The sequence below is a fragment of the Engraulis encrasicolus genome, chromosome 7 (genome assembly GCF_034702125.1).
Source record: "Engraulis encrasicolus isolate BLACKSEA-1 chromosome 7, IST_EnEncr_1.0, whole genome shotgun sequence".
In the NCBI taxonomy this organism is placed as follows: domain Eukaryota; kingdom Metazoa; phylum Chordata; class Actinopteri; order Clupeiformes; family Engraulidae; genus Engraulis; species Engraulis encrasicolus.
In genome coordinates this window covers 47312171-47339566 of record NC_085863.1, presented here as the reverse complement: position 1 = coordinate 47339566, position 27396 = coordinate 47312171, and the positions used below count along the sequence as shown (strand labels likewise).

General features: G+C 45.0%; 1 protein-coding gene across 1 annotated transcript; it reads right to left on the bottom strand.

Moving 5' to 3' along the window:
* Window positions 1-21: 21 nt before the first annotated feature.
* On the bottom strand, window positions 22-26047 carry slc22a6l (solute carrier family 22 member 6, like). The gene is made up of 11 exons (XM_063202610.1): window positions 25592-26047; window positions 16900-17530; window positions 16406-16509; window positions 15625-15779; window positions 13851-14019; window positions 13284-13407; window positions 12059-12174; window positions 11448-11662; window positions 10708-10816; window positions 8294-8497; window positions 22-480 (listed from the first exon to the last, which is right to left on the bottom strand). The coding sequence occupies exons 2-11, from the start codon at window positions 17350-17352 to the stop codon at window positions 384-386; spliced, it is 1746 nt and encodes a 581-aa protein (XP_063058680.1). The 5' UTR covers window positions 17353-17530; window positions 25592-26047; the 3' UTR covers window positions 22-383.
* Between the last annotated feature and the right edge of the window lie 1349 nt (window positions 26048-27396).

Below are 27396 nucleotides of genomic sequence, written 5' to 3'. Positions count from 1 at the left end.
AATAACGTTTTTTATTGTCATATAATTTGGGTTGCATTTCAGAGATATTTACAATAAGTTAGGACCAGAGATCGTGTCCTCCATTGCTAAGGAATGTTTAAAAACTTTGAAACATTTTAAGCACCTTAAAAGTAACATTGTTCTTTGTCTGACCTTTTAAAATGAAGGACATTGATGTACAATTGTTGAGCTACAAATACACATTTGGTCAAGTTGATTATTGTACATACAAATCCGCATACAATATCAGGCTACAATGTTGATTCAAACAACATGTACAGTAGTAACAATAATACATAGAACAATGAAATATTAACAGTACATAATTGCTTTCTTTATCAGTGTCAGCGATGTTACAGTGAAACTGGTGGTGGTTTGAATCCTTAGACACTATCCTTCAGGTTTGCATTAGCTGTGTCCTCTGTGGGTTGTTGTTCTCCACTCTTGGTGGAGGTTTTGGTGTTTCTTCGCCTGAAACCCCTGTGGCGATATAATGATTTGTTAGTCACATACAGTAAACATACTAACTAAGAAGAAATTCCAGACATTTCTGAAGAAAGACTCCTGCTATTCAGTGCAATTCCACAGTTCTACTGTATATAAACAGTAGGCTACATCTATCTGTAGGAGCCAAAATGTATGGTCTCTTTTGGATGTTATGTTTTTGTTTTCCACTGGGTGGCGCATGTTCATTACTTATCAGGTCAGGTATAAAGGTAGGAACTGATGTGTTGTTGGTCAGGTGTCCTACCCGGAAGGGCAAAGGGTTTTGACCGCTAAGGCAACGCTAGCGGCCTGTGACTTCTGTACCTGTGCTGATGTATTGGACTTTCGTTTGGAATAAATGGATCACCTTGATTCAACGTGAAGACCGTTTACAGGCGTTTGCTTTAATTCACAGTAAGTCAACAGTGTAGCTTAGCCACTGACTTTAGGCAACATCTAGCGCGTCAGCCATAGCCACCACCCGCGTTTGGGCACCTCAGTAGTTCCGTATTAGAACAGAACTCCTTTAACATTAGTCAAAACCCTGCGATAGTTTGTAATTAGTTCGCACGTCGGAGTCTTCTGCGCTATTGGATTTAGGAGCATGAAGAGCCTTCCTTGTGGATTATTCGTTTGGATTCGTGGGCAATGACAAGGAGTTTCGTTTCGATGTGGAGTGGATACCATACAGGAGAGCAGCTGTCAACATCAGCTGATGACTACTGGCGCCCAACGAAAGAGGTATTGTAGCGCTACAAGCTTTAATGGCCATTTAAATCTTTTATTTTGTGTGCACACAGTACCCGGGTACCAAACAAAAGCAGTGCATAAAATGCCGGTAGACATTTGACTTTGGGATTCGTGCGTCGTTCGGACTGATTGACTTTGCGTTGCGTTCCTGATTCTGATTTTTGTTTATGCCGACTTTTTTCCGGCTACATCGAACTATCGTCTTTTTCCTTTGAACTCTCGCTACAATGGACGTGCGTGATAAAGAACAAACAGCTGCTAGTAAACCTAGTAGTGTTGTTTGTGGTGATCAGCAAAGTAAGCGTGCAAACGCTCTTGCTGATAAACTTGTGACTTTGCAGGCAGACAGAAAATTGAAACTGGACAATGCAAGTGTAATTAGGAAATCTGTGGACGGTTTAAAGCACGACATTCCTCAATTACAAAAGGCTTTAAAATGTTTGGTTGATAATTGTAACGATGCAAAACGCATTCATGAGTCATTGTTGAGTTTGTTACCTGGTGAAGAGCAAGAAAAGCATGATATTTGGTTTAAAGCAAAAATGATCTCAAACAATGATGCTATTTCTGAAATTAAGGGTTTTCTTGCTAAGGGCTCTGAAAATATTCACACTGGTTTACCTGCTGTTTTAAATGCTGGTTTGCCTACTGAAAATAATGCTGCTGCTGATACTGATGGGGGGCCTGTGAATGTGAATGTTGAGGTTAAGGCTGTGCATGGTGCTGATGCAGGTGTACCTGTGAATGGAAATGGTGAGGTTACAGCTGTAAATGAAAATGTTGAACGTGGCACTGGTATTAACCCAAATGACAGCATTTCAAATGTGGCTAGCAGGAAGTCACATAGAAGTGGTAATAGTGGCAGGTCAAGCACGCACTCTGCCAGGAAACTGGCCCAGGCAGACAGAGCGGCGCTGGTTGCTCGACAAGCTGTTTTAAAGGAGAAACATGCCATTGAGGAGCAGGAGCTACAGCTGAGGAGGAGAAGGGAGCAGCTTGATCTGGATGCTGACTTGGCGGCATCAGAAGCTAAGCTAGCAGTGCTGCATGCCTCTGACGGAAGGAGTCACTCAGCAGCGCCCTCTGATGGCATGAATTCTTACTTGCAGAAGGAGAAAGTGAAAGTGGCTAACCTTAATCCCAATGCAATGGAATTTAAACTTGCTCTACCACAGCAAGCAACACAGCTGTCCGCTAAAGGCCCACTACCACCTAGCAACATACTGTCAACAGAAGCATGCATGAAACAGACGGAGCAGTGGTGCAATGACGTTCTGAAACAATACACTATGCCTCAGCTACAGCATGGAGCATCACATGGAGCATCACATGGAGCATCACATGGAGCACAATCACAGTATGTAAGGACTGCACAACCACAGCATGTGAGGCCTGTGCAACCGTCTCCCATCACTAATGCCTCGCACAACACAGCAAACTCACCGGACCTACTGGAAATCATGCAAAGGCAAAATGACATCACAGCCGCTCTGGTCCATGAACAGCGCATCTCGTCTCTACCATCAAGAGAGATACCAGTGTTCGATGGTGACCCTCTCCAGTTTCGGCCGTTCATGAAGGCCTTCGAACAGGGTGTGGAGAGTAAGGCTGGCAAAGGAGACTGCCTTTATTACTTAGAGCAGTTCACCACAGGTCAGCCCCAGGAATTGGTGCGCAGCTGCCAGCATATGGTGCCCGAGCGTGGCTATGTAGTGGCAAAGGGCCTCCTCACTGAGCACTTCGGCAACCCATACAAGTTGGCAACCGCCTACATGAACAAGGCTTTGGCCTGGCAAGCCGTTAAAGCAGAAGATATGAAGGCACTGCAGGCCTACTCTTTGTTTTTACGTGGCTGTTGTAACGTCATGCATGAGCTGAGCTATGTACAGGAACTGGACATGCCTGTAAACATGAGGACCATTCTCTCAAAGCTGCCATTTAAAATGAGAGAACAGTGGCGCACTACAGCTCATGACATTATGGAGAAAACGCATGACCGAGCTCACATCTTTGACCTGGTGCAGTTCATTGAACGACGTGTCAAAATTCTGTCTGACCCCTTGTTCGGCGATATACAGGATCCACCCTCCGCCTCACCTATGACTAGGCCGCTGTCAAAGTTCAAGCCCCAGCCTAGGAGTAGCGTAAGGGGAAACATTGTTGCTGCGACTGATGTGTCTGATGAAGGCCAGGACCAGACTCAAGATGAGGATGAGGAGGAAGTGAAATGCCTGTGCTGTGATCGTCGCCATCTGGTGGAGGAATGCAGGCAGTTCAGAGGCAAGAAGCACAAGGACAAAATTCTTCTCCTGAGGCAGAAGGGAGCTTGCTTTGCCTGTTTGCGCACTGGACACATGAGCAAAGACTGTGAGCAGCGCTTGATATGTCAAACTTGTGGAAAGTCTCATCCAACTGTGCTTCATATTAAACAGCAGCAGACCCCAGAACAGTCCAAAGATTCTGCGGACACCCAGCAGTCCTCCAGCGATATATGTGCGCATGCAGGGGCCGGTAGAGACCAGTGTGTACTGTCCATTCTACCTGTGAAGCTGAAGTCTGCCAAGGGAAGCCGCATCATAACAACTTATGCCTTCCTAGACCCTGGTAGCTCAGCTACATTTTGCTCTGAACACCTCATGCAAAAACTCAATCTTACAGGCAAGAAAACCAGCCTCCTGTTGAGGACAATGGGACAAGAAAAGGCTGTTGCTGCGTACACCCTGTCTGGTCTAGAGGTCTCGGGTGTGAACGGTGACAACTTTTATCCCCTGCCCGAGGTATTCACACAGAAGAAAATGCCTGTCACTGTGGAAAACATGATCACATCTAAGGATCTGGCTAGGTGGCCCCACTTGTCAAAGGTGCACATCCCAAATGTGAAGGCGGATGTTGGCCTGTTGATTGGCACCAATGCACCCAGACTATTAGAGCCCTGGGAGGTCATCAATAGCCAGGACAACAGTCCGTTTGCGACTCGTTCAGTCTTAGGTTGGTCCGTGAACGGGCCTCTAAGTGGAAGCAGTGGCGCGCCAACACCCTCCGCCACAGTGAACCGCATCTCACTTCAAAAACTTGAACAGATGCTTGTGAGTCAATACAACCACGACTTCACGGAAAGGGCTTCGGAGGAAAAGGAAATGTCTAGAGATGACCTGAAGTTTATGGAGACAATGGACCAGTCAGCAAAGCTGCAGGATGGAAAGTACTGCCTGAAGTTACCGCTCAAGAGGAAAGAGGTGTCTTTGCCCAACAACATTGTTGCAGTGAAGCAGAGGATGCAGGGCTTGAGGAGAAGGTTCCTCAATAACCCAAGCTTGCACCATCAGTATGCTGACTTTGTGAATGGCCTTATCAGCAACGCCTATGCAGAACCTGTGCTGCTGCCAAAGCGTCAAGGTGAACCTGGTAGAGTTTGGTACATTCCCCATCACTCAGTCCATCACCCAAAGAAAGGTACCCTTCGGGTGGTGTTCGACTGTGGTGCCACCTACCAAAGTGCATGCTTGAACAAAGAGCTGCTTCAGGGGCCTAACCTCACAAGCTCCTTACTGGGAGTCCTGCTGCGCTTCAGAGAGGAACCTGTGGCGTTTATGGGTGACATACAGGCAATGTTCCATCAGGTGAAGGTCGCAGAGGAAGACAGAGATTTCCTCCGGTTTCTGTGGTGGCCGAACGGAGACATCACTCAGGAGCTGCGGCAGTACAGGATGACCGTTCACTTGTTCGGTGCTGTATCCTCACCAAGCTGCGCTAGCTACGCACTGAGAAAAAATGCTGCTGACCACCAATCTGAGTTCCCTGCTGCTGTATGCCAGTCTGTCAAGGAAAACTTCTATGTCGACGACTACTTGAAGAGCTCCGCCACTGAAGCGGACGCTGTGCAGACAATCAAGGACCTCACTGCACTGTGCCAGAAGGGAGGCTTCACCCTGGAGAAGTTCGTCAGCAACAGTCGTGCTGTCTTGCAGGCCATTGCAGCAGAACGAAGGGGTAAGGATTTAAAGGAACTGGATCTTGACCGTGACGAACTGCCAGTCGAGAGAGCCCTAGGACTACTCTGGTGTGTGGAAACTGACTCATTCCGATTCAAGATCGAACTGAAACAACAGATACTTACCAGACGTGGTATGTTGTCCACCATCAGCTCAGTGTATGACCCTCTGGGTTTCCTGGCCCCAGTCACGCTGCCTGCCAAGATCATGCTACAGGAGCTATGCAGGAGAGGATGTGGATGGGATGATTCCTTGCCACCTGACATCTCATGCCAGTGGAACTCTTGGCTGGAGGACTTGGACCTGCTCAACACCTTCAAGATATCCAGGTGTGTCAAGCCAGCGACGTATGGCAAGGTTGCTCAAGCCCAACTACATCATTTTGCCGACGCCTGCGAAGCTGGGTATGGGACCGTGACATACCTGAGGATGTTGAATGAGCAAGGTCAGGTACAAGTCTCCTTTCTCCTTGGCAAAGCCAGAGTAACACCACTGAAGGCAGTGACAATTCCCCGGCTTGAACTGACTGCAGCAGTTCTCGCTGTGAGGATGGACTCGATGCTGAAGGAAGAACTGAAGTGGACATTTGAGGATTCTGTCTTCTGGACGGACAGTAGTTCAGTCCTCAAATACATCAAGAACGAGGATAGGAGATTTCACACGTTCGTGGCCAACAGGATCTCCACTATCAGAGAGTCATCGGAACCAGGGCAGTGGAGGCACGTCGGTTCCAAAGACAATCCAGCCGATGACGCGTCAAGAGGATTGAAGGCGGCAGGTTTCCTGAAGACCAGTAGGTGGTGGGAAGGGCCTACATTTCTTTGGAAGCATGAGGAGGACTGGCCTAACAATGTATGTGATGTTTCCCTGAGTGCTGATGACAAGGAGGTGAAGAGAGAGGCAGCCACGAATGCCATCAACGTGTGCAATACAGTTACACCAACTGACCAGCTCATCAGTTATTTTTCTGATTGGAAGAGTCTCAAGAAAGCAGCTGCTTGGTTTCTCCGTTTGAAGGCAATTCTGTTGGACAAGGCTCGATGGAGGAAACAGCTGAAGGGGCCTGTGGCAAGCCAGTCGAATGCAGCTGACGGCCAAAGTTTCACTGTGACACCCAGGGGTAACATCCTGACCGTAGACGATCTGCTGGAGGCGGAGAATGCAGTCGTGCGCTATTCCCAGCAGCAGCAGTTCAAGGAGGAGATTGCTGCACTGTCCTCCTCAAAGGCAGCAGTGAGTCGCCAAAGTCCCCTCTACAAGCTTGACCCAGTCTTGGTCGATGGCCTAGTAAGGGTTGGAGGGAGGCTGAGTAGAGGAGCAATGCCAGAGGAGTCCAAACACCCTATTATCCTCAGCAAAGGGCAGCACCTCGCAGCACTCATCCTCAAACATGTCCATCAAAGCTTAGGTCATGCTGGCCGTGCACACACCGTGTCATCTGTGAGGAAGAAGTTCTGGATTACTAAAGCAAATGCAGCTATCAGGAAAGTAATCTCAGAATGCACTTTTTGTAAACGTTACCATGGACGTGTCCTGGAACAAAAGATGGCGGATCTTCCAGAGGTGCGGATCCAGCCAGACTTACCCCCCTTCACCAACACTGGGGTAGACTTCTTCGGTCCTGTGGAGGTAAGAAAAGGAAGAGGAACTTGCAAACGGTATGGAGCCATATTTACCTGCTTGGCCAGCAGAGCAGTACATCTGGAGGTGGCAGCTTCCCTGGAAACAGATGCCTGCATCAATGCTCTGAGGCGCTTCATAAGCAGAAGAGGGCAAGTGACTCACCTGATCTCAGATAACGGTACCAACTTCATTGGAGCGAATCGGGAACTGAAAGAAGCGATGGCTGCGCTCAACCACCAGCGGATTGAAGGAGTCCTCTCACAAGCTGGAATACGCTGGAGCTTCAACCCACCAGCAGGCTCACATCATGGTGGCGTCTGGGAGAGGATGATCCGCATGGTGAGAAGGGTCCTAAGTTCAGTGGTACGTCAGCAGACACTGGATGATGACTCCTTGCACACAGTGTTTTGCGAGGCAGAAGCCATCTTGAACGACCGACCCCTTACCAAGCTCTCAGATGACCCAACTGATCTGGAACCGCTCACGCCCAACCACCTGCTCTTGCTAAAAGGAAAGCCAGCTATGCCACCAGGAGTCTTCGAGCCTCATGACCAGTATGTCAGACGAAGATGGAAACAAGTGCAATATGTCGCGGATTTGTTCTGGAAGAGATGGGTCCGAGAATATTTGCCACTGCTCCAAGAACGACAGAAATGGAATGAGAAAAGGAGGAGTCTGAAAGCTGGAGACATAGTTGTCATCATGGATGCCTCTGCCCCCCGTGGATCTTGGCCCCTTGCCAGAGTGCTAGGGATATTTCCTGATAGGCAGGGCCTAGTGAGATCTGTCAGGTTGCAGACGAAATCCAACGTTGTTGAAAGACCTGTGACCAAACTCTGCTTAGTACATGGAGTATGATTCTGAATGTGTTATTACATTTTACTTATCACTCGGTGTTTCCTACATTTTGGTTCCTTTTTTTTTGTTTTCATTTATTTGAATTGCTGTGTCTTCCTGCCATCATCAATTAGGGGCCGGTGTGTAGGAGCCAAAATGTATGGTCTCTTTTGGATGTTATGTTTTTGTTTTCCACTGGGTGGCGCATGTTCATTACTTATCAGGTCAGGTATAAAGGTAGGAACTGATGTGTTGTTGGTCAGGTGTCCTACCCGGAAGGGCAAAGGGTTTTGACCGCTAAGGCAACGCTAGCGGCCTGTGACTTCTGTACCTGTGCTGATGTATTGGACTTTCGTTTGGAATAAATGGATCACCTTGATTCAACGTGAAGACCGTTTACAGGCGTTTGCTTTAATTCACAGTAAGTCAACAGTGTAGCTTAGCCACTGACTTTAGGCAACATCTAGCGCGTCAGCCATAGCCACCACCCGCGTTTGGGCACCTCAGTAGTTCCGTATTAGAACAGAACTCCTTTAACATCTACTTTCTGTCTTCCTGTCTGCAATAATACATAGCTATTCTTGACAGTGCACCACACAACTCACCTATCCTCCACATCTTGAACTGTGTCAGGCAAAGGGGAGCCAAGGGTCTCGGGCAGGAATATGGCAGTGAAACCACTTATGACGGGCACCACCCCATAGATGAAGCCCGGCAGCCAAGGGACAAACTCCTCCAGCATTTGGACCATGGGGGCCGTCATAGCCCCTAATCGCGCCATCATGGAAGCGAAACCCATGCCATTCTGCCTGTAGGGAGAAACACAAGATAAAATGACTGACGGATGAGAACAAGAGCAATTGATGTAAAGTTATTGCAAAGCTCATTAAGAGGGACGTTTGTGTTCCTATTCCAATGGTGACAATTCTTAAAAGTGCACTGTGTAAGATGGTGGCCAGAGTTGCAGCTATTCTGCTCATAGAAACTGTACTGCCTATTGTCAAATTGATATATTGAATATATCGTGAATATTTACAAAGTAATCTATGTATTAGTATGGCCAAAGTACAGTACGTTTTTCAGCTAAAAATGTGGTAACATTTTATAATAAGGACCTCTTGTTAAGCATGAAGTAAGCATTATTTAAACCTTAGGTAATGCTTAGTTAATCCTCTTTTAATAATGTGTTAACCACCATCTCTTTATTGAAATTCATTATTTAGTAAATAGTCAATGTGTGGTAAAATGATTCTTTAATATAAACATGTTCTGTTTTATGTCACTATTGCTTCTATCTGCAGTATTTTGCATGTAGCCCAAGACTGATTATTAGTAAGCTAAATGTTTTGTACAGTTCATACGAGTGACGCTTCAGAAGTATTGTGGTACCCATGGGTAAGCCTTTACAAAGCCCCTGGAAATCCTTTGTAAGGCATTAACAGTTCTCACTTTAGAATAGGTAGCCTACCTGGATTTACTTAGATAATGAATATAACTTGTGAAATAATCATGAATTAGCCTTAGCACGCTACATGTGAATGTTTTGTAAAACATTAACAGTTCTCACTTTAGAATAGGTACCTGGATTTACATAGGTAATGAGTTATATAACTTGTGAAGTAATCATGAGCAAGCCTTAGCAAGTCACACGTGAATGCTTTGTAAAGCATTAACAGTTCTCACTTTAGAATAGGTACCTGGATTTACTTAGGTAATGAGTTATATAACTTGTGAAGTAATCATGAGCGAGCCTTAGCAAGCCACATGTGAATGCTTTGTAAAGCATTTGTTCATTTCCTGCATCCACGAGGCGCATCACATAAGCCTCAATTCATTCTGGGTTGAACATGTCATGTCCAATGAGGAATATTTCAGATTTACATGCTAACAAATGATTAAGAAAGAGGTTAACTAACATGTTAACAATCGTACACAGGAAGTGAATTCACCATGTACAAACCATTAACAAACAATACATACTAATGATTAAGTGATGAGTCATAATAAAGGATTAGGCTAATGGTTAACACATGATTGAAAGAGGATGAACTAAGCATTACCTAAGTGTTAAGGTTAAGGTAAACTCATGCTTAACAAGGGGTCCTTATTAACGTACATGCTTAAGAAATGAGGAATAATTAAGAGTTATATGCTAGCAAATGATTTAGAAAGAGGTTAAGTAACACTTTAACAACCATAGGCTACATAAATAGATAATGGCTAACACGTGATTAAAAGAGGATTAATTAAGCATTACCTAAGGTTTAAAGGGACACTGTGCAGGAAATGGTCAAAAAAGGTACTGCAACTATGCTGCTCATTGAAACTGGACTGCCTATTGCCAAATTTGATCTTTACATAAAGTTTACTAAGTAATTAACAAATATTTCCCAGTATGGTCCAAGTAAAGTCATTTTGCAGCTAAAACTGGCTATTTTTAGAACTTCAAAATGGCGGACCATGGAGAAGATCCCCCTTTTCATGTATGAAAAGTGCAATTTTTCCAGTCATAATGAATACTTAGAATTTGATGGTGGTGGTAAGTATTCATGAAAAAGGTAACATTAGTGAATGGGCAGCATGAATTCTGGAAATAAACAACTAAAAATCTCACACAGTGTCCCTTTAAATCATGCTTACTGCATGCTTAACAAGGGGTCCTTATTATAAAATGTTACCAAAAATGTCTATTTCTGGAAATTCAAAATGGCGGACCATGGAGAAGATCCCCCTTTCCATGTATGAAAAGTGGCATTTTCCCAGTCATAATGAATACTTGGAATTTGAAGGTTGTGGTAAGTATTCATGAAAATGTTAACATTTGTGAATGGGCAGCATGAATTCTGGAAATACAAACGTAAACTACTAAAAATACTACACAGTGCACCTTTACGTTTCTACTACAGAACTCATTTGATGAATGTGCAGATACATGAAGGTTTATGGTTACAGAGACAGGTACATTTCACATAAAATCATTGTGAGTTTGGGGAATGATGTGTGATGTGAAATAATTTACCGAATGACAGTTGGGTAAAGCTCTGGGGAGTAGAGGTAGCAGCAGTTAAATGAAGCGGCTAAGCAGCCTTTCCCCAACACTGCCAGGGTAGTACGTAGTGTCTGTCTTTCTGTGGATCAAATATATAAAAATAACAATTAATAATGTGTGGATGTCTATGTATACAGTATGTGTGTTCTCTAAAATCAAATTCCATTTTATTTATAATAATATTGCCAAAACTGTTTCAGTCGTTCATCAATCAGAAATGGGATAACCTCTGACCTCTCTTCTTGGACTATGACCACACAACTGTATGGGCACACATACTCAGCTTCACATGCCAGAACCACACTGGCACACTTATGCTGTTTTCAGGCTGACAGAAATGTTGATTGTGTCCGTTCTCACACCTGTTAGGCCTACATTCGGAACAAGAGTGTTAACTCGCGAACCACCTGTGTTGATAGTTCAGTCGGTTCGAGATTAGGTGCGGGAGCGGGCACCTTCACCTTTGTCTGTGAACCTGAACATCTCTCTTGCGGCATGATCAGGCTGACAGAGGACACTGGTGTTGCCCGTTCCCGCACCTAATCTCGAATTGACTGCCGTGGTTACACCGAAAATTTGAGCGCTTGGGACCTCTTTCGACCAGAATGCGATTTCTGTAATTCTGCATCAATTCCTTTTTCAACCAGTAGGGCAGCCAAACAAAAATGACTTAGTGTCACTTTAAGGATGTGTTGGTGAGATATACTTACCAAATGGCACCAGCAGAATGGAGAGGATAAAGAGGCCAGCCAAGATGAGGGCGGCACCCTGGGATGGCCGACGGCCTATCAGACTCATAGACACTGTCACGACGACTTTGGCCGGTATGTCCACAAGTCCGAAGATCACCTGAATCAGGTAAATGTCCACCCCGAACTTCTGCAGGTCCATGGCAAGTCCATAATATCCAAAGCTTGTGGAGAACCTTTAAGGAATACAGTACAGGCCCATGTTTTTAGAGTTGCATTACCATCTCTTAAAAAAGTAATTAGCAGAATGTTAATTATCTGAAAAATATAATGGGATATACAGGTACATTACATAACAAACATGTAGGTGATATTCTCAATAATTTAGCACAGGATTCTTTGGTTGAATACCTTGGGACGATGAAAGCATAAAGCTATGCAAAACTGTAACTTGAATTTATTCATTTATTTATTTTTACTTCGGTTTCATATCCTCCATACTGTGCATCCAAAAAATGTTAAAGAAAGTTGAATAGGAAGTATGTCAGTTGGACTTGTCTCAAGCAGGTATGCCACAGTTTAAAAGCATCGCTAAAAGTTAAAAATGTTAAAAGTAGCAATTGATCACAAACCAGACAGCACTGAGGCAGGCGGTGATGGCCCTCATGACAGGTGTGCGGAACAGGTCGATCACCGTGTATGTTCCCTCCGAGCACTTCATCTCCTTCTTCATAGAGTCCTGCAAAACCTGTTCACCACAGAGCAGACAACATCCAGATTGTAAACATTACAATGTTCCTCGATGAACCCTCTGTTACCATTGTGGGGGGAGCCAAAACACTTGGAACGATTGGAAGAACCCCCAGGTTTTCTAAAAGGTTCATCAACCTTTAAGGGTTCTCCCACAGGGGCACATTGAAGAGACCCTAAAGCAGGGGTGTCAGTCAGTGTCCGTCAACTCACTATTTATTTTGAAAAATGTACTAGAATTGTGCATGCACGCACTTAACACTCAGTTCAATTCCACACAGTCTTTCCCATCATATCCATCGTACTGTATATGGTAGTTCAAATGTGCCTGACACACCAGATATCATGTGCAGGTCTTCTTACGCCAAAAGTAATACACTTTTGAAATGATCTCGCCGGACAAATAAAATGAATCAGCAGGCCAGATGTGGCCCCCGGTCCTGAGTTTGACATCCCTACCCTTGAAGTGATACTGTCCCATTTTTAAGCTCATATTACACCTCCCCTTTATTTAAATAATTGAGTTTTACCTTTCTCCTGTACTTTCAACCATTCTCTGAGTATGGCAGTGCAAATTTCACCTCCATGCTAGCAGTTAACATTGAGTCCTATGAGACCCAGCTGGCCACTAACTGGTCTTATAGGTCTCAATTTTCACTGTTAGCTTGTAGGTAAAAGTAATTAGGCCATATTAACAACAGACTCCACCTTCATTAGGCCCCTAGAAAATATACAGCAACTTTCTTTACCAAGCATGTCATATTTCATGTGAAACTGCATAACATTAAAATCATAGCGGGGGCCAGATGGGTTCAAGGGCCGCAAACGACCCTCGAAACATGGGTTCCCTGTCCGTGGTTTATATGTTGCTGTACAGTTTCATATTACATTGACATTCTTTGGCCTATAGTACATGTTGTGCAATCACATGTTATGGTCTTTAAATGTTTGCTATGTGACATGTTCGCAAGGTGCAGTTGTATTTGTGCATCATAATTTGACCTTTATGGATAATCCTTTAATCTTATCTCAACTTCATAATTACATGATGTGTAGATGGCATATATAAAGTGATGAGCATTTGAGACAAGTATCATGAACATTTACCTCAAGGGTAATTTTTTTCCCTTCTGCGTGGAGGCCATTGATCCTAGCAACAGTGTGAAGGTTCTTGATAGCTTGTTCTGAATTCCGATTTAAGACAAGCCACCTAGCAGATTCCCGGAACCACCTGCAGACAATGAAATCATTGTCATTCTCAAACCTCAGAAACAGAGAAACAAACCACTAGTTACTTATTCACTGTACAGGGAACTAGGGGTGTAAATAATAAAAGAAATGTATCGATATATCACGATATAATCTGCCGATTGAATCGAATGGCATCGTATCGTGGGGCATTTCTAAGTATCGAAAATAATCGAATCGCTGGCCCCTGTCCAATGCCCTAGCTCCATAACATGATAGAAGTAGAAAAGAAATTGGAAAACAGTCGAATCGAATCGTATTGCATCGTATCGTGGGGCATTCTTAAGTATCGAAAATAATAGAATCGCATGGCATCGAATAATAAGATATTGAATTGTATCGTCATGGAGGCTGTGATTTACACCCCTACAGGGAACATGAAAACACCTGAAGAAGAGGCTTCATCGTGCACATGGACTTTCTCACCATCCATAGATAAAGAAGAGGTAGAATGGAAGGGACACAGTCAGGGTGAGCCAGCGCCAGTCTCGGATGTGATAGGCCAGCAGTGCAAATAGTAGCTGCCCGAAGGTGTAACAGTAACCCGTTCCCGTTCCTACAATCGTCCGCACACGTGTAGGGATCCACTCGATAACTGGATCAGAATTAAAAGGAGTAGTGCAGGGAGAGAGAGAGAGAAGAGGGGGCGGGGGGGTGTTTCATTCATGCAAAGTCCAATTAAGCCAACTTTAATTACAATTCAAATTTAAACTGCAACACTGCAACGACCAATAGCAATTGAAGGAAGTAAATCTTACATTTTTAAATAAACATGCAGTCTTCAAAACAACTTGTGCTATTTTAGGGTTATGGTTAGAGTTAGGGTTGGGGTTAGATCCTAAATACACTCACCGCCGGCCACTTTAATAGGAACACCTTTATAACTGTTCATTGAGGCAAATTTCTGATCAACCATTCACATGGTGGCAACTCAATGCATTTATGCATGTAGACATGGTCGAGGTGATCTGATGCAGTTCAAACCGAGCATCAAAATGGGGAAGAAAGGTTATTTACATGACTATGAACATGGCATGGCTGTTACTGCGGAAAGGTCTTGAATATTGATCTACTGGGATATTCATACACAACCATCTCTAGGGTTTACAAAGATTGGTCCGAAAAAGAAAAAATAGGCTATACACTGAGCGGCAGTTTTGTGGTCAAAAATGCCTGGTTGATGGCAGGGGTCAGAGGAGAATAGCCAGACTGGTTTGAGCTGATACAAAGGCAACATTATTAATTTACCCCTTAGCACAGCACCTGTTATCTGTTACTAAAATATTTTTAGTTGTTTATTTCCAGAATTCATGCTACCCATTCACTAATGTTACCTTTTTCATGAATACTTACCACCACCATCAAATTCTAAGCATTCATTATGACTGGGAAAATTGCACTTTTCATACATGAAAAGGGGGATCTTCTCCATCGTCCGCCATTTTGAATTTCCAGAAATAGAGATTTTTAGCTGAAAAAATGACTGTAGGCTACTTGGACCATACTAGAAAATATTATTTATTACTTAGTAAACTTTCATGAAAAGATCAAATTTGGCAATAGGCAGCCCAGTTTCAATTAAATGAGCAGCGTAGTTGCAGTACCTTTTTGACCATTTCCTGCACAGTGTACCTTTAAGACTCTCAGCACTGTCATAGCAATGTTGTTATGATGTAGTTGAGTACTTTCAGCAAACAGTGGCTACGTCAAATAATCACTCATTACAACCGAGGTATGCATAAGAGAATTTCTGATTAGCCTACACAGCACATCAAATCTTGAGGCAAATGGGATACAGCAGCAGAAAACCACATTTGGTGCCACTCCTGTCAGATAAGAACATAAAAATGAGGCAACACCATGACACAACACTAGAAGATCGGAAAAATGTTGCCTGGTCTGATGAGTCGTGATATCTACTTCAACATGAGGATAAGGATATTTTCTTAGCACATTCTGGGCCAATTAGTACCAATTCATCTTTGTTGGAATGCCAGAGCCTACCCGAGTATTGTAGCAGGCAGTTAAGGGCAGTTCTGAAGGCAAAAGGGGGTCAAACCCAGCACTAGAGAGGTGTTCCTAATAAAGTGGCTGGTGAGTGTATATCGTAGTGACAAAAGGATGGGTAATAAAAAAAGTACTTTGTTTCTCCTGTGAGATGTGCATTATTTCACTTCTCAGAACGATGTTCCCAACTTACCTAGAGAGAGGGTGTTGAGCACCAGCCCTGACAGGGACATTCCGCATCCAAAGCGGCAGAGGCAGAAGATGACTAAAGATGGGGAAAAGGCAGCACATGTGCCCGACACTGCCATCAATAGATAGGAGAAGATCACCAAGTACCGCCTTCCAAACCTGCATTCCAAAAATGTTATGAACAGTTACGGAACAAGCAAAACACTGTTGTTTAGACTACTGTAAATAATGATGTTTGTGATTGTAATCGTTGAATTATGTTGTTTGTACAGAGGCTGTGTTGCTAGTTGTCATTTGATAGTTCAGTGAATTCAGGAATGTAAGGCTCTTATTTTGCATTTAATATTCAATAGAGAGTTACAATAATGTCAGTTTTTGGTGGAGACGAATCCGTGCACATCACCAGACTTCTGAGCCACCACCTCGCCATTAACCCTGTGTAACCGCTCACCTCGTTGGCCGTTATCCCTTATTTATATGGCATTTGTGATATGTTATGGAAGGGTTGTCTAAAGTGTCTGAAAGGGAAAGGGAAAGGAAGGGGAGGGATAGGTTTGGGCGATTGTAGACTAATGATTAGGGAGGTGGTTTTAAGATTACACTGTTGCAGGTTCGAATCCCACCCTTAGGCCTACCTCTCCCTACACCACCATTCATGGCTGAAATGCCCTTGAGCAAGGGAACTACTGTAACTCCACACTGCTCTAGGACTTTAACCAATGCCCTGTAAATAACTGTAAGTTGCTTTGGATAAAAGTCATCTAATTGGAAAAATGGGTGTATACTTGTCTGAGAGTCCCCCAAATATCACGGCACCGACGAGAACTCCTCCCATGTAGATCGTCTGTGATGTCTGTTTTGCCGACCGAAAGTCACACACCAGATTCCACTGTGGGAACAGAGAGACCAAGGTTAGGTGCAAACATACAAGGATGTTTCTTTGTTTCTTTTCTACATGCTTATAGACAGGGACGGACAACCTGGATTCAGGATCTGCAATCCAGTGCCACATATTCTTGGATGTAACTGCCACAGGCTCCACCTACGGGACAGTGTTAGGCTACATGGTTACAGCAAAACAGCATGTGACCCCTGCCAGGTCTTTCTCTTACATACAACAGTGTCAGCTGAGAAAATGTTTATGCTCAAGCCTGAACTGTCACCATACTGACTTCTTTGACCTCGGAAAACGTTGCATATGATGTGAATTTTAACAAAAGACTTAATATTTTGAGCCCAGTTACCAATGACTGTGACTGACTGTGACCGTAACTGTTACCTCTTTAATAATCGATGAGCTCCTAGCGGTCATGCTGTATTCCCAACCATCTTGACAGTTCTGCAGCTCCACCTCAGGAAACTTTGGAAAAGCCCGCTCCACCTGCTCCGCCGGCCCATTCCCCTCCCCCTTGGTCCCAGTATCCTCCTCGTCGGTCACGTTCAATAGCCTCCACTGCGGCATGGCATAGCGCTGGCAACTGACCGGCTTGCCCTTGTCATCCAGCGGGACGGTGACCCTCAGCAGGTCCTCCCTGGTGAGCGTCTGGGAGGTGAGCGAGTGGTTGAGGAGGTCGGCGTGGCCGCTGCAGTGGTGAGGTGGCACGTGAGCCACAAAGTTCTGCAGCAGGTTGTGGCTGGCTATCATGAGCACCGGGATGCACATCGTGGTCACGTGCAGCATCTGGAAGCGGCCCATGCCACCCACCTGGTCCAAGAGCTCCCCGAAGGCCATGCTCGCTGGTCGGGAACACGCGTGGGAACAACTGGTCTGGGATCAGTCCAGTGTGGTGGTGGTGATGGGGCTCCAAGTGTGCTCCTGCTGTCCTCTCAGTGATGGCAACAACTGGCCTGGGGTCAGTCTGGTGGGGTGGGGCTAATGGTCCTCCTGCTGTCCTCTCAGTGACCTAGTGCTATAGGGATAAGAATCAGTATGAGATTAATTATTGACCACACCTCTGCAATAGTAGTAAACAGAGAATGCAACTCCATTTCTGAAGACTTGCACTTCTATATTTTTAGAGAACCCTGTTGTTGGTTTGGTTTACATTCATGTACTTGATAATACATATAAATAGTTATATTACATAAATAAATGATTGCTTTGTATTAAATAAAAATGGATTAAGACTTTTTTTTTCTGAAAAGGCACTGAAGGGGTTTTGCATCTGAACTCTTCAAATGTCCCATTTAGGAGACTGAAAGATAAGGAAGCGTGCTCAACACCTTCTAATGCACTACAAAGGCTGTTTATCTTTGAATAAACTCAAACTTGAAAAATAAACGAATAAAGAAGCACTCATCAGATTTCTTTTTGATTTTTTGATTGCCTTGTTTGTGAGGCAATTAAAAAAATCTATCTCACGAGTGCCTCTGTATTCATTTATTTTAGGCTAAAAGCTAAAATGCACTTGTCACAATGGAGTTTTCATTTTTATCCACATTCCATGTTCACCTGTAAACTTTAAAAAAATATACGCATTTCAAAATATCTGCATACATGTAACCAGCACCTCAGTGACCTACTGCTTCAGGATCACACAGTGCTTTAATAAGTGCCGGTAGCGTACTCACCTAAGAAAAAGTACTGCAGAAATGCAGTACTATTGAGGTATCACTTTAAAAGCTGCAGTACTCCAGATGGTGTAATTGAGAAATGTGAGTACGTACCAGTCCCCTTAATGCACTGTGATCAGAATCAGTGTGCTCTTTTATTGACCACACCTCTGTGATGGTATAGATTAGAAACTGGAAAGTGAGAATTGTGAGTGACCTGCTAAACCTGCCAAACATCAGTGGGGATGACCAGCTGAACCTGCTATAAACATTATCAGGGGTCAGCATCAGGGGCGTTAGCTGACAGTGGGGCACTGAGAGATCATTTTTTTGCTACTATATATTTTAAAAATCTTGTAAATTAATTATATTATTGCAAGTAGTGTACAGGCACTATTGCGTCGAGCGGTGCCTGGGGTCAGGCTCGCTTGATTGACAGGTGCCTGCTCCATTCGTTGCTGCGCTGAGATGCGTGGTGCGCTTCCTCACTGAACAGGTGAATTCCATTACTGCACTGATTGCCCGTAATTAGCTGTCTGTCTGAACAAAAGACACGCGGAGTTGGCGTTCTAGTCAGTGGCAAAATAGCAGCAGGAGTGGTTGCAGCAAAGACTGACCGCAGTGAAAGTGTGCGCAAAATAAAGTTAATGAAAGAACCTTCACACCACATGGGGAATAAGGACTACAGAGGCTACCGGTGAGCTATGGACACTGTTTTATCTGTAAATGTATCTACACAGTGAAGCATGACAATGTTTGTTTCATTAACTGTGTTTGATGTAAAGAGTAATCACTGCCGTCCGTGGGTAAATTGTTTGTCTCATGTCGCGGACATGTGTCACGCCTAATGACGTTAGACGTATTCTCATTTTGTTTCCTTCGTTATTGATGTGCAGAAAAACATGCAGTTTGTAACGCATAGCCTACAGTCTTCAAATCGCTCATGGCTGAAAGTAAACTGATCACTCAGTATTTCTGTTAGATTATGCAACTTCTTCCGGTTGGATGCTTGTTCGGTAACATCTCAACCTGGTTGATTACCAATTTGTCAGAAATGCCTAATTTTACTTCCTCGTTGTAAAATGATTAAAACGGTTAACATGCTTACCCTTTGATGGTTTACATGTACTTACCTTGTAGAATGGTTAAATTTGTAGCTCAAAATGGTTAAAAAATACTTACCTGATACTTACCTTTTGTTGCCTATTCGCCATTGACGTTGGGTAAAATGTGCATTCATGTTGTGTTTAAAAATTGACTGAGACCAATGCACTTTGTTTAATTATTTTTATTTTGTGTTTATTTGTTGAAAGGTTTTTCACCTTTTGTGTCTACGACAAAACACCACTGAAAGTCAATAAAAAGACAACGAGTGGAATCCTGTGTCCATCCCAGTCCTTCCATTTCAAGCGTGGAATCCCATGTGCGCTGTTAGACTTGACAGTGAAAAACCGCCGCTACAGTGGAACACCAACGACGACTGCCAGAGAATCGCCGCTACTAGCGAGCCGTCTGCCAGTTGATCATCGCAAACCTGCGCATCGCTTGCTGACCAAGACCACCTGCTGCTGCCGCCGGTGAAGGGCAAAAGAAAACTCCATCGCGCCACAAACCCAAAACAGGGAGAAGCCTAGTCACTTCACCTGGGGGCCTGGAGAAGAACGCCTGAAGTCACCTGAACAAAAAATATCACAAGTGAAAAACAAAAAATATCACAAGTGAAAAAGAAAAAATTATCACGAGTGAAAAATAAAATATAATAATAGGCTAATAATAATCAAAAAAAAAAAAGATTCACAAAGTGACAAAAGATTCACAAAGTGACAAAAAAAAAGATTCACAAAGTGACAAAAAAGATTCACAAAGTGACAAAAAAAGATTCACAAAGTGACAAAAAAAAGATTCACAAAGTGATACAAAATCATTGAAAAAAAAATGGCAAAGTCATTGGACGAGCTGAAGACTGAACGCACCACAGCCAAAAGACTTTTCTCCCGTCTCGCAAACCATGTTGTGAGAACCTACCCAGAGATGACCATGGAGGAGCTAAAACAACACTTCAACAAGCTAACATTAGAGTGCTCCAGAGTAATGGAGGCGAATGATGACGTCGAGGCAGCCTACATGACTGAAGCAGACGTAGCCACAGTGGAGGACTTGAGCACAGAGAAGAAAGCAGACTTGGAAAAGACAGAGGATTACTGCAAGCAGAAGACCAAAGAAGTAAAGCTCCTGATCCAACAAGCACTCTGGGGGCACGGGGAAATGGAGCTGGCCCTGGCTCTACACAACGCTGAAGTCGAGCTCAAGAAGGTCTCCTCTGCCCAGCTCGACGTGACCCTGGAGGGTTATGACTTCATGCTACAGCACTTCGAGAGGTTGGTGCTGAAGGTAAGAGAGGCACACAATGACTGGAACCGCTGGGCTCCTGCGGCAGAAAAGAAAGACACTGATCGCCGCATGATGGAGCTTGAAGTGCAACTTCCCCAGCTGGTGTCACAAAAGGCTGCCTTTATAAAGGCAGCGAAGATGAAGGCCGATGAAGATGAACCTACTGCCCACCATACAACGCCAGTTCCAGCAATCAAGCTGAAAGCCACAGCCCTCCCAAAGTTTGCTGGAAACCAGCGCAGCTACTACAGGTGGAAAAAGGAGTGGGAAGCTCTTCAGAGGCAAGGGGAACCTACAGGATCGAAGGAGGTCAAGAAATTCCAGCTACTGGACAGCATCGACCAGAAGCTGGCAGAAAACTTGCATCTATCGACCTACAGCACAGCGAAGGAGATCTTCAGGGTCCTTGACAATCGTTTCGGAAACCAGACCAACATCGCTCTCGAGATCATCGAAGATCTGCAAGCAACTCCTGCAGTCAAAGCCGGTCAGCCAAGAGAAGTCATTGAGCTAATCCAAACAGTTGAGAAGGCTCTTTATGACTTAAACGATCTGGACAATGCAGAGGCGATTAAGAACCCCATCGTTACCAAATCCATTGAGGGCAAGCTGCCAGAGACACTCAAAAAAGACTGGCTCACCCACGCTGCTGCAGAAAATAACGCTGTGACCAATCGTAACCGCTTTGACAAGCTGCTGGCTTACCTAAAGTCCCAGGAAGCCATCTACGAACAACTGGACCAGCTCAAAGACGGTGTTCAACCCGCCAAGGACAGGACCATGGTTCTGAAGCAAGCCAGAACAAAGACCACCATCGGCCCTGCGGCGACGTTCAACAGTGATGCAGCAGGGTGCGGTGTCTGCGGTGACCCAAAGCATAGGAGGAAGCTGTACTTCTGTAGAAAGTTCAGGATCAGCATGCAGCCAGTGGAAAAGGAGGATGCAGCACAACGAATCGGTGCCTGCAGAAAATGCCTCGAAGTCCACACTGGTGAGAGTTGCTGGAAAACCACTTACGTATGCAGCAATCCAGAGTGCGAAGACCAACATCACTACCTCCTCTGTCCAGTAGCAAGACCTCAGTACCAGAGGGCACCCAACACCAGTCCAGCGAGGGCGGCGGCCAAAAGACTCACTGAACCACAGAAGCAGTTCCTCTCCAAACTCACTCGAGAGATGGCGGAGCAGTGTCGAGATGCCTTCTGCCACATCGCATCCAGGACCTTCAACTCCAGTTCTGGTGAGCGGGGCCTCCTTGAAGAATACGGCCTCACTGAGAATCCAGTTCTTCTGATGCTCCTCAACATCACCGCCAGCGATGGACAAAACATCGGTACCCTCATCGATCTGGCATCAGACACCAATTACATAACGCACAAAGCTGCAAGAAATCTGAGTCTGCAAAGTGAAGACGTCACACTGGTGGTTCATGGCGTTGGAGGCATGAGGGTGTCTGTTGCAACAAAGCGGTACCTGCTGAAGATACGCGTCAGCACCCCAAGCGGGACAATCATAGCGCATCAACTGCTCTGCTATGGACTTGAAAAAATTGCAGACGTTCATAGACATGTCCCGGCAAAAACATTACAGAAGATCTTCCCAGACATCGCCCTTCAAGACCTGGCAAGACCAAAGGACATCCAACTTCTCATCAGCCACAAAGAGGGGCAGCTGGTACCCCAGAAGATCCGTTCTGTTGGTGACCTGGTGTTGTGGGATGGCCCGCTTGGAAAGACCATCGGAGGCACCCATCCAGGCCTTTTCGAAGAAGTCTCCTTGACAGCCCATACCTCCAAAACCCACTTTGCAAGATCCATGCAAACTGCCACCATCAAATACATTGAACTCACCTCCCAAGTCCCAGTCTCCTGCCAACCTCCCAGACATTCCAGATCCCAGTCCAACATAGCCACTAGCGAATTCCCGAAGTGGTGGAAATGGGAAAGCATCAGCGCAGCTGTTGGACGAAGATGCAGGGGCAGCAAAGAGGATACGCTGGCCGACGAAAGGGAGATGGTGAGAGAAGACTTACCAAAATCAAGACTTGCTTCTCACAAAAACCTCGCCCAACAGAAAACCCTCACGCTTAACGCCAATCAGACCCTGCAAGGAGGAGAATTCTCTGTGAAGCTCAGGGTTTGCATGGATCAAAGTGGGAGGAGCGCGAGAGATGAGAAGACCAAGTCAATCCCAATGTGGCAAGAACAAACTCATCCACTCACCAGAAGAGAGCCGAGTCAAGTCAGACTCCTCAGGACGCGCTCACCACCAGGCCCATTCGAGCGACCAGGTGCAATCGCCTTCCCTGATGGCAGTGAACGATGGCAGTCCGGTCCGCAGCTCCCTCAGCTTCCTGAGGGGGAGCGGCCGAAGAGGTCAACGGAAGACACTGCTGAAAGAGCAAGAGATGGTGTCGCCAAGGTGCAGAGGAAAGCATTCTCTGCTGTTGCAGTCCGGGACAGTGGCCAGTCCATTTCCATAAATGGTCCAGTGGCAGCAGTTCAGCAGCTGGACGAAAGGCACCCCAGCCGTCTAAGACGTCTGGTCTGGACAAAGGCATGGACTTGTAGAGTGGAAAAGGGGTTTCTGCATGCCAAAAGAGGGGATGAAGAAAAGTGGGAGGTAGTACCTCCATTCAGCAAAATTGCATCGGCGGAGGGGAAATTGCGTGCCTCAAGATGTGCCTGGCTGCGTGAGGGCGTCATCCTCACAAACAACCGCAAGGACCATCGACAACAGAGACCAGGCCACCAGTTCCTGATGTGTGGAGGGTGGGACGCCTCTGTTTCCAGGCCAAGCTGGGACCTCTCCCGTCCCCAACCAGCCAAGTGAAGACTTCAAACAGGTCCTGGTGCCCGCAGGTACCACATTGCACCACAGAATATGTCGCACTACACTGCACCACACTGCACCACGCCTCATGGTCATCCTCAGTCACCAGAAACCAACTCGCCTGTTGAGGGCGATCTTCCAGTGTAACGACACAGCAAGATCGAGTGGGAGGTGTTGCGTCGAGCGGTGCCTGGGGTCAGGCTCGCTTGATTGACAGGTGCCTGCTCCATTCGTTGCTGCGCTGAGATGCGTGGTGCGCTTCCTCACTGAACAGGTGAATTCCATTACTGCACTGATTGCCCGTAATTAGCTGTCTGTCTGAACAAAAGACACGCGGAGTTGGCGTTCTAGTCAGTGGCAAAATAGCAGCAGGAGTGGTTGCAGCAAAGACTGACCGCAGTGAAAGTGTGCGCAAAATAAAGTTAATGAAAGAACCTTCACACCACATGGGGAATAAGGACTACAGAGGCTACCGGTGAGCTATGGACACTGTTTTATCTGTAAATGTATCTACACAGTGAAGCATGACAATGTTTGTTTCATTAACTGTGTTTGATGTAAAGAGTAATCACTGCCGTCCGTGGGTAAATTGTTTGTCTCATGTCGCGGACATGTGTCACGCCTAATGACGTTAGACGTATTCTCATTTTGTTTCCTTCGTTATTGATGTGCAGAAAAACATGCAGTTTGTAACGCATAGCCTACAGTCTTCAAATCGCTCATGGCTGAAAGTAAACTGATCACTCAGTATTTCTGTTAGATTATGCAACTTCTTCCGGTTGGATGCTTGTTCGGTAACATCTCAACCTGGTTGATTACCAATTTGTCAGAAATGCCTAATTTTACTTCCTCGTTGTAAAATGATTAAAACGGTTAACATGCTTACCCTTTGATGGTTTACATGTACTTACCTTGTAGAATGGTTAAATTTGTAGCTCAAAATGGTTAAAAAATACTTACCTGATACTTACCTTTTGTTGCCTATTCGCCATTGACGTTGGGTAAAATGTGCATTCATGTTGTGTTTAAAAATTGACTGAGACCAATGCACTTTGTTTAATTATTTTTATTTTGTGTTTATTTGTTGAAAGGTTTTTCACCTTTTGTGTCTACGACAAAACACCACTGAAAGTCAATAAAAAGACAACGAGTGGAATCCTGTGTCCATCCCAGTCCTTCCATTTCAAGCGTGGAATCCCATGTGCGCTGTTAGACTTGACAGGCACTATTTTGTGCACATTCTGTGGATTACTCCATATACTAAACTTGAGCTAAATTCCAAGGTAGCAAGGTTGTTTTTTTTGTTGTGAAACTCATACCGGGGCACAGCAAATACCCAGGCACGTGCCCCTGTAAAATAAGTCTATCGACGCCCCTGGTCTGCATCAATATGAAGGTAAGTTTCACGGATGTTGTAAATTCAACACTTTGAGAGTTATATTCACACCTGCCGACAATGGGGGACCAACAGGTCAGTTTTCCCGGGCCCACAATAGGGGCCCAGAATCGGGTCCTCATTACATTGAGAGGGGAGCCCTTTCAGATAATTTTCTCTTCGCCCTTTCAAAGATTTCAGCAGCCCTGGTCATATTTACCACTTTTCTAGTCAGGCCCTGTCAAAGCTTTCAGCAGCACTGACTGTACGCTCTACTGTGCTGGCATGTAACTGTTCTTGTGATGCAAAGGGATTACCAAAAGAATGCACAAGGTGGCTAGTTCGGGAGGTAAAACCAAGACCAGTTTTGGGGGGGCACTGTGGCGCAGCGCACTAAGCCCCCCACATTTGGGCTTGCAAGCACAATGCCAGTATGATAGGAATCATGCACCCAGGGTTCAAATCCAGCCAGGGTCATTTGCCATCCCTACCCCATCTCTCTCTCCACATTCCTGTTGCCATTTCCCATCTCTCTCTCTCCACATTCCTATTGCCATTTCCCATCTCTCTCTCTCCACATTCCTATTGCCATTTCCCATCTCTCTCTCTCCACATTCCTGTTGCTCTTCACTGTCCTATCTCAAATATAGGCAAAAAGCCCATACTGTGAAATATTGTAGGCATAGCATATTGTAATAATAAATGCAGTAAATACATCGCTGAGCATCTACTGTACATTGTACTACATTGCATTTTAGTGGCACACTCACAGAACTTTCCCAGTGCTCATACTGTATGTCTGTTAAAGAATATGTCTTACCTTTTTCTTATGGGGCTGTAGGTGGAGCAGAGGCCCGCAGTTGTCCCATGTTAGATCCCATCAATGTTGTGGCAATTGAGGTGAAAAATATTGTAGCCCTCTTACATATATAAGCTGAGAGTCCCCGGCCTATGTGCAGTAAGGTGAACCAAAGATATTGTCTGAAAATGGTAGGGGAAAACTTGTCGAGTCAACACTAAAAACCTTGCAAAAATAACCACCCTACTGAGCTTTTGCAGAGTGCGGTAATCAGCTTTTGCATTCCAAAGGCCTCATGAAGGAAATGCAGGTCTTCTGAAGGCTGAGTCTTAAATTATGTTGAGTACAGTCCTTCGCAGGCACTTCTCTTCTGGAAAGACCCCCAGACACGACCCTATAGCTGCACAAAACACCAAAGCACCATGTGTCGTCCTCCAGTCACCAACAGTAACTAAGAGCCATGTGAGAGACATGTGCACCAGGAGCTGTCCTAGGCTTTGTGTTTGCTTAATTATTGCATGGACTTTAGTGGCACGGCGTTGGGTAACTGTAGGGGGAGAGGTGGGTAGGGTGGGAGGGGCAGTGTGAGGCAGCGAGAGGTGAATTTCATGGAGGATTCGGAAAGCCCTGAGTTGAAGGGATTACTTAACTGTGTTGACCCTTCAGAGCAGTTTCTTTTTATTATTTAAAGACAACAGAGGTTTGCAGTAGAATAGTAACTAGAAGAATGGCGTTTCGAGCTTCCCTGTCCATCTCTGCCTATAAAGGGTTTCAAGGTTCAGGCCATGGCCCATCAAGAGGTGATTATACATTTCAACTTGTACCCATGGTACACCGAGTCCTAAGCCTTTGATTCCAGGAAATGTTTCCATTGTGATTACCGACTTAACAGGTTGATATCCAACAAAGTCAACCACAACCACAATGGACAATATCAGGCATAAGTGTCATAAACGATCAATTTTAAAAACATACATGGTAACTGAGAGATCATTTGAAAAATGAATACCAAAACAGACTAAGGCTAAATCCCATTTCTAATTTCTACCCCTACCCCTTCCCCTTGCCCCTCGTCCTGTCAAAAGGAGCTGTAAGGCGTAGGGCTTGAAACGCAACCCCTACAAATTGACACACCCCTTCAACAATCACGAAATAACACCCATAGCTTTCAAAAACTAGCCTCTCTATGGTTAAACCAACGGCATTGCTTGTAATTACTTGCACAACAGAAAAGGACAACAGTGTTGCACAACCCTCACAAAACCTTCATGACTTCCATGTATTGTGTTGATGTTAATATAGGCCTAATGTTTTTTTCAAGTGCGTTTCATGGAGAAAAGGGCCATTACACATTAGGACAATGTTAAACTTAGTACAATGGAATAATTATTACCACTTTGAAAAACATCAATTGCGGCGAAAATACTTTTACTTGTGTGCTGTCGTGGATGCCACGGCTTGCCGACAATTTTTAAAGGCATTCGCAATACATTCAGGGAAATCTGTCGTAGCCCTCTGTCTGGAGTGTGGTGTCAGAAAATCTCCATTTGGAGGGGTGGAAAGCCCTTCGCCGTACCCCTACTAGAGGATGACATTTTTTGGGAATTCCTGTGGGAGTCAAAATTTTAAAGGTGAATGGGAGCGGGCAGGAGCGGGAATAAAGATGAATGGGAGCAGGCAGGAGCGGAAATACAAATGAAAGAGAGCGAGAATGCTCGCTTATTTTTTCAAAGCCTGTTTTTTGACGGAACGGGATTGGGGTTTTTGAGTGGGAGTGGGCAGGATTGGCCCAATCAATGAGACATTCTTTTCAGGAGTGGACGGGA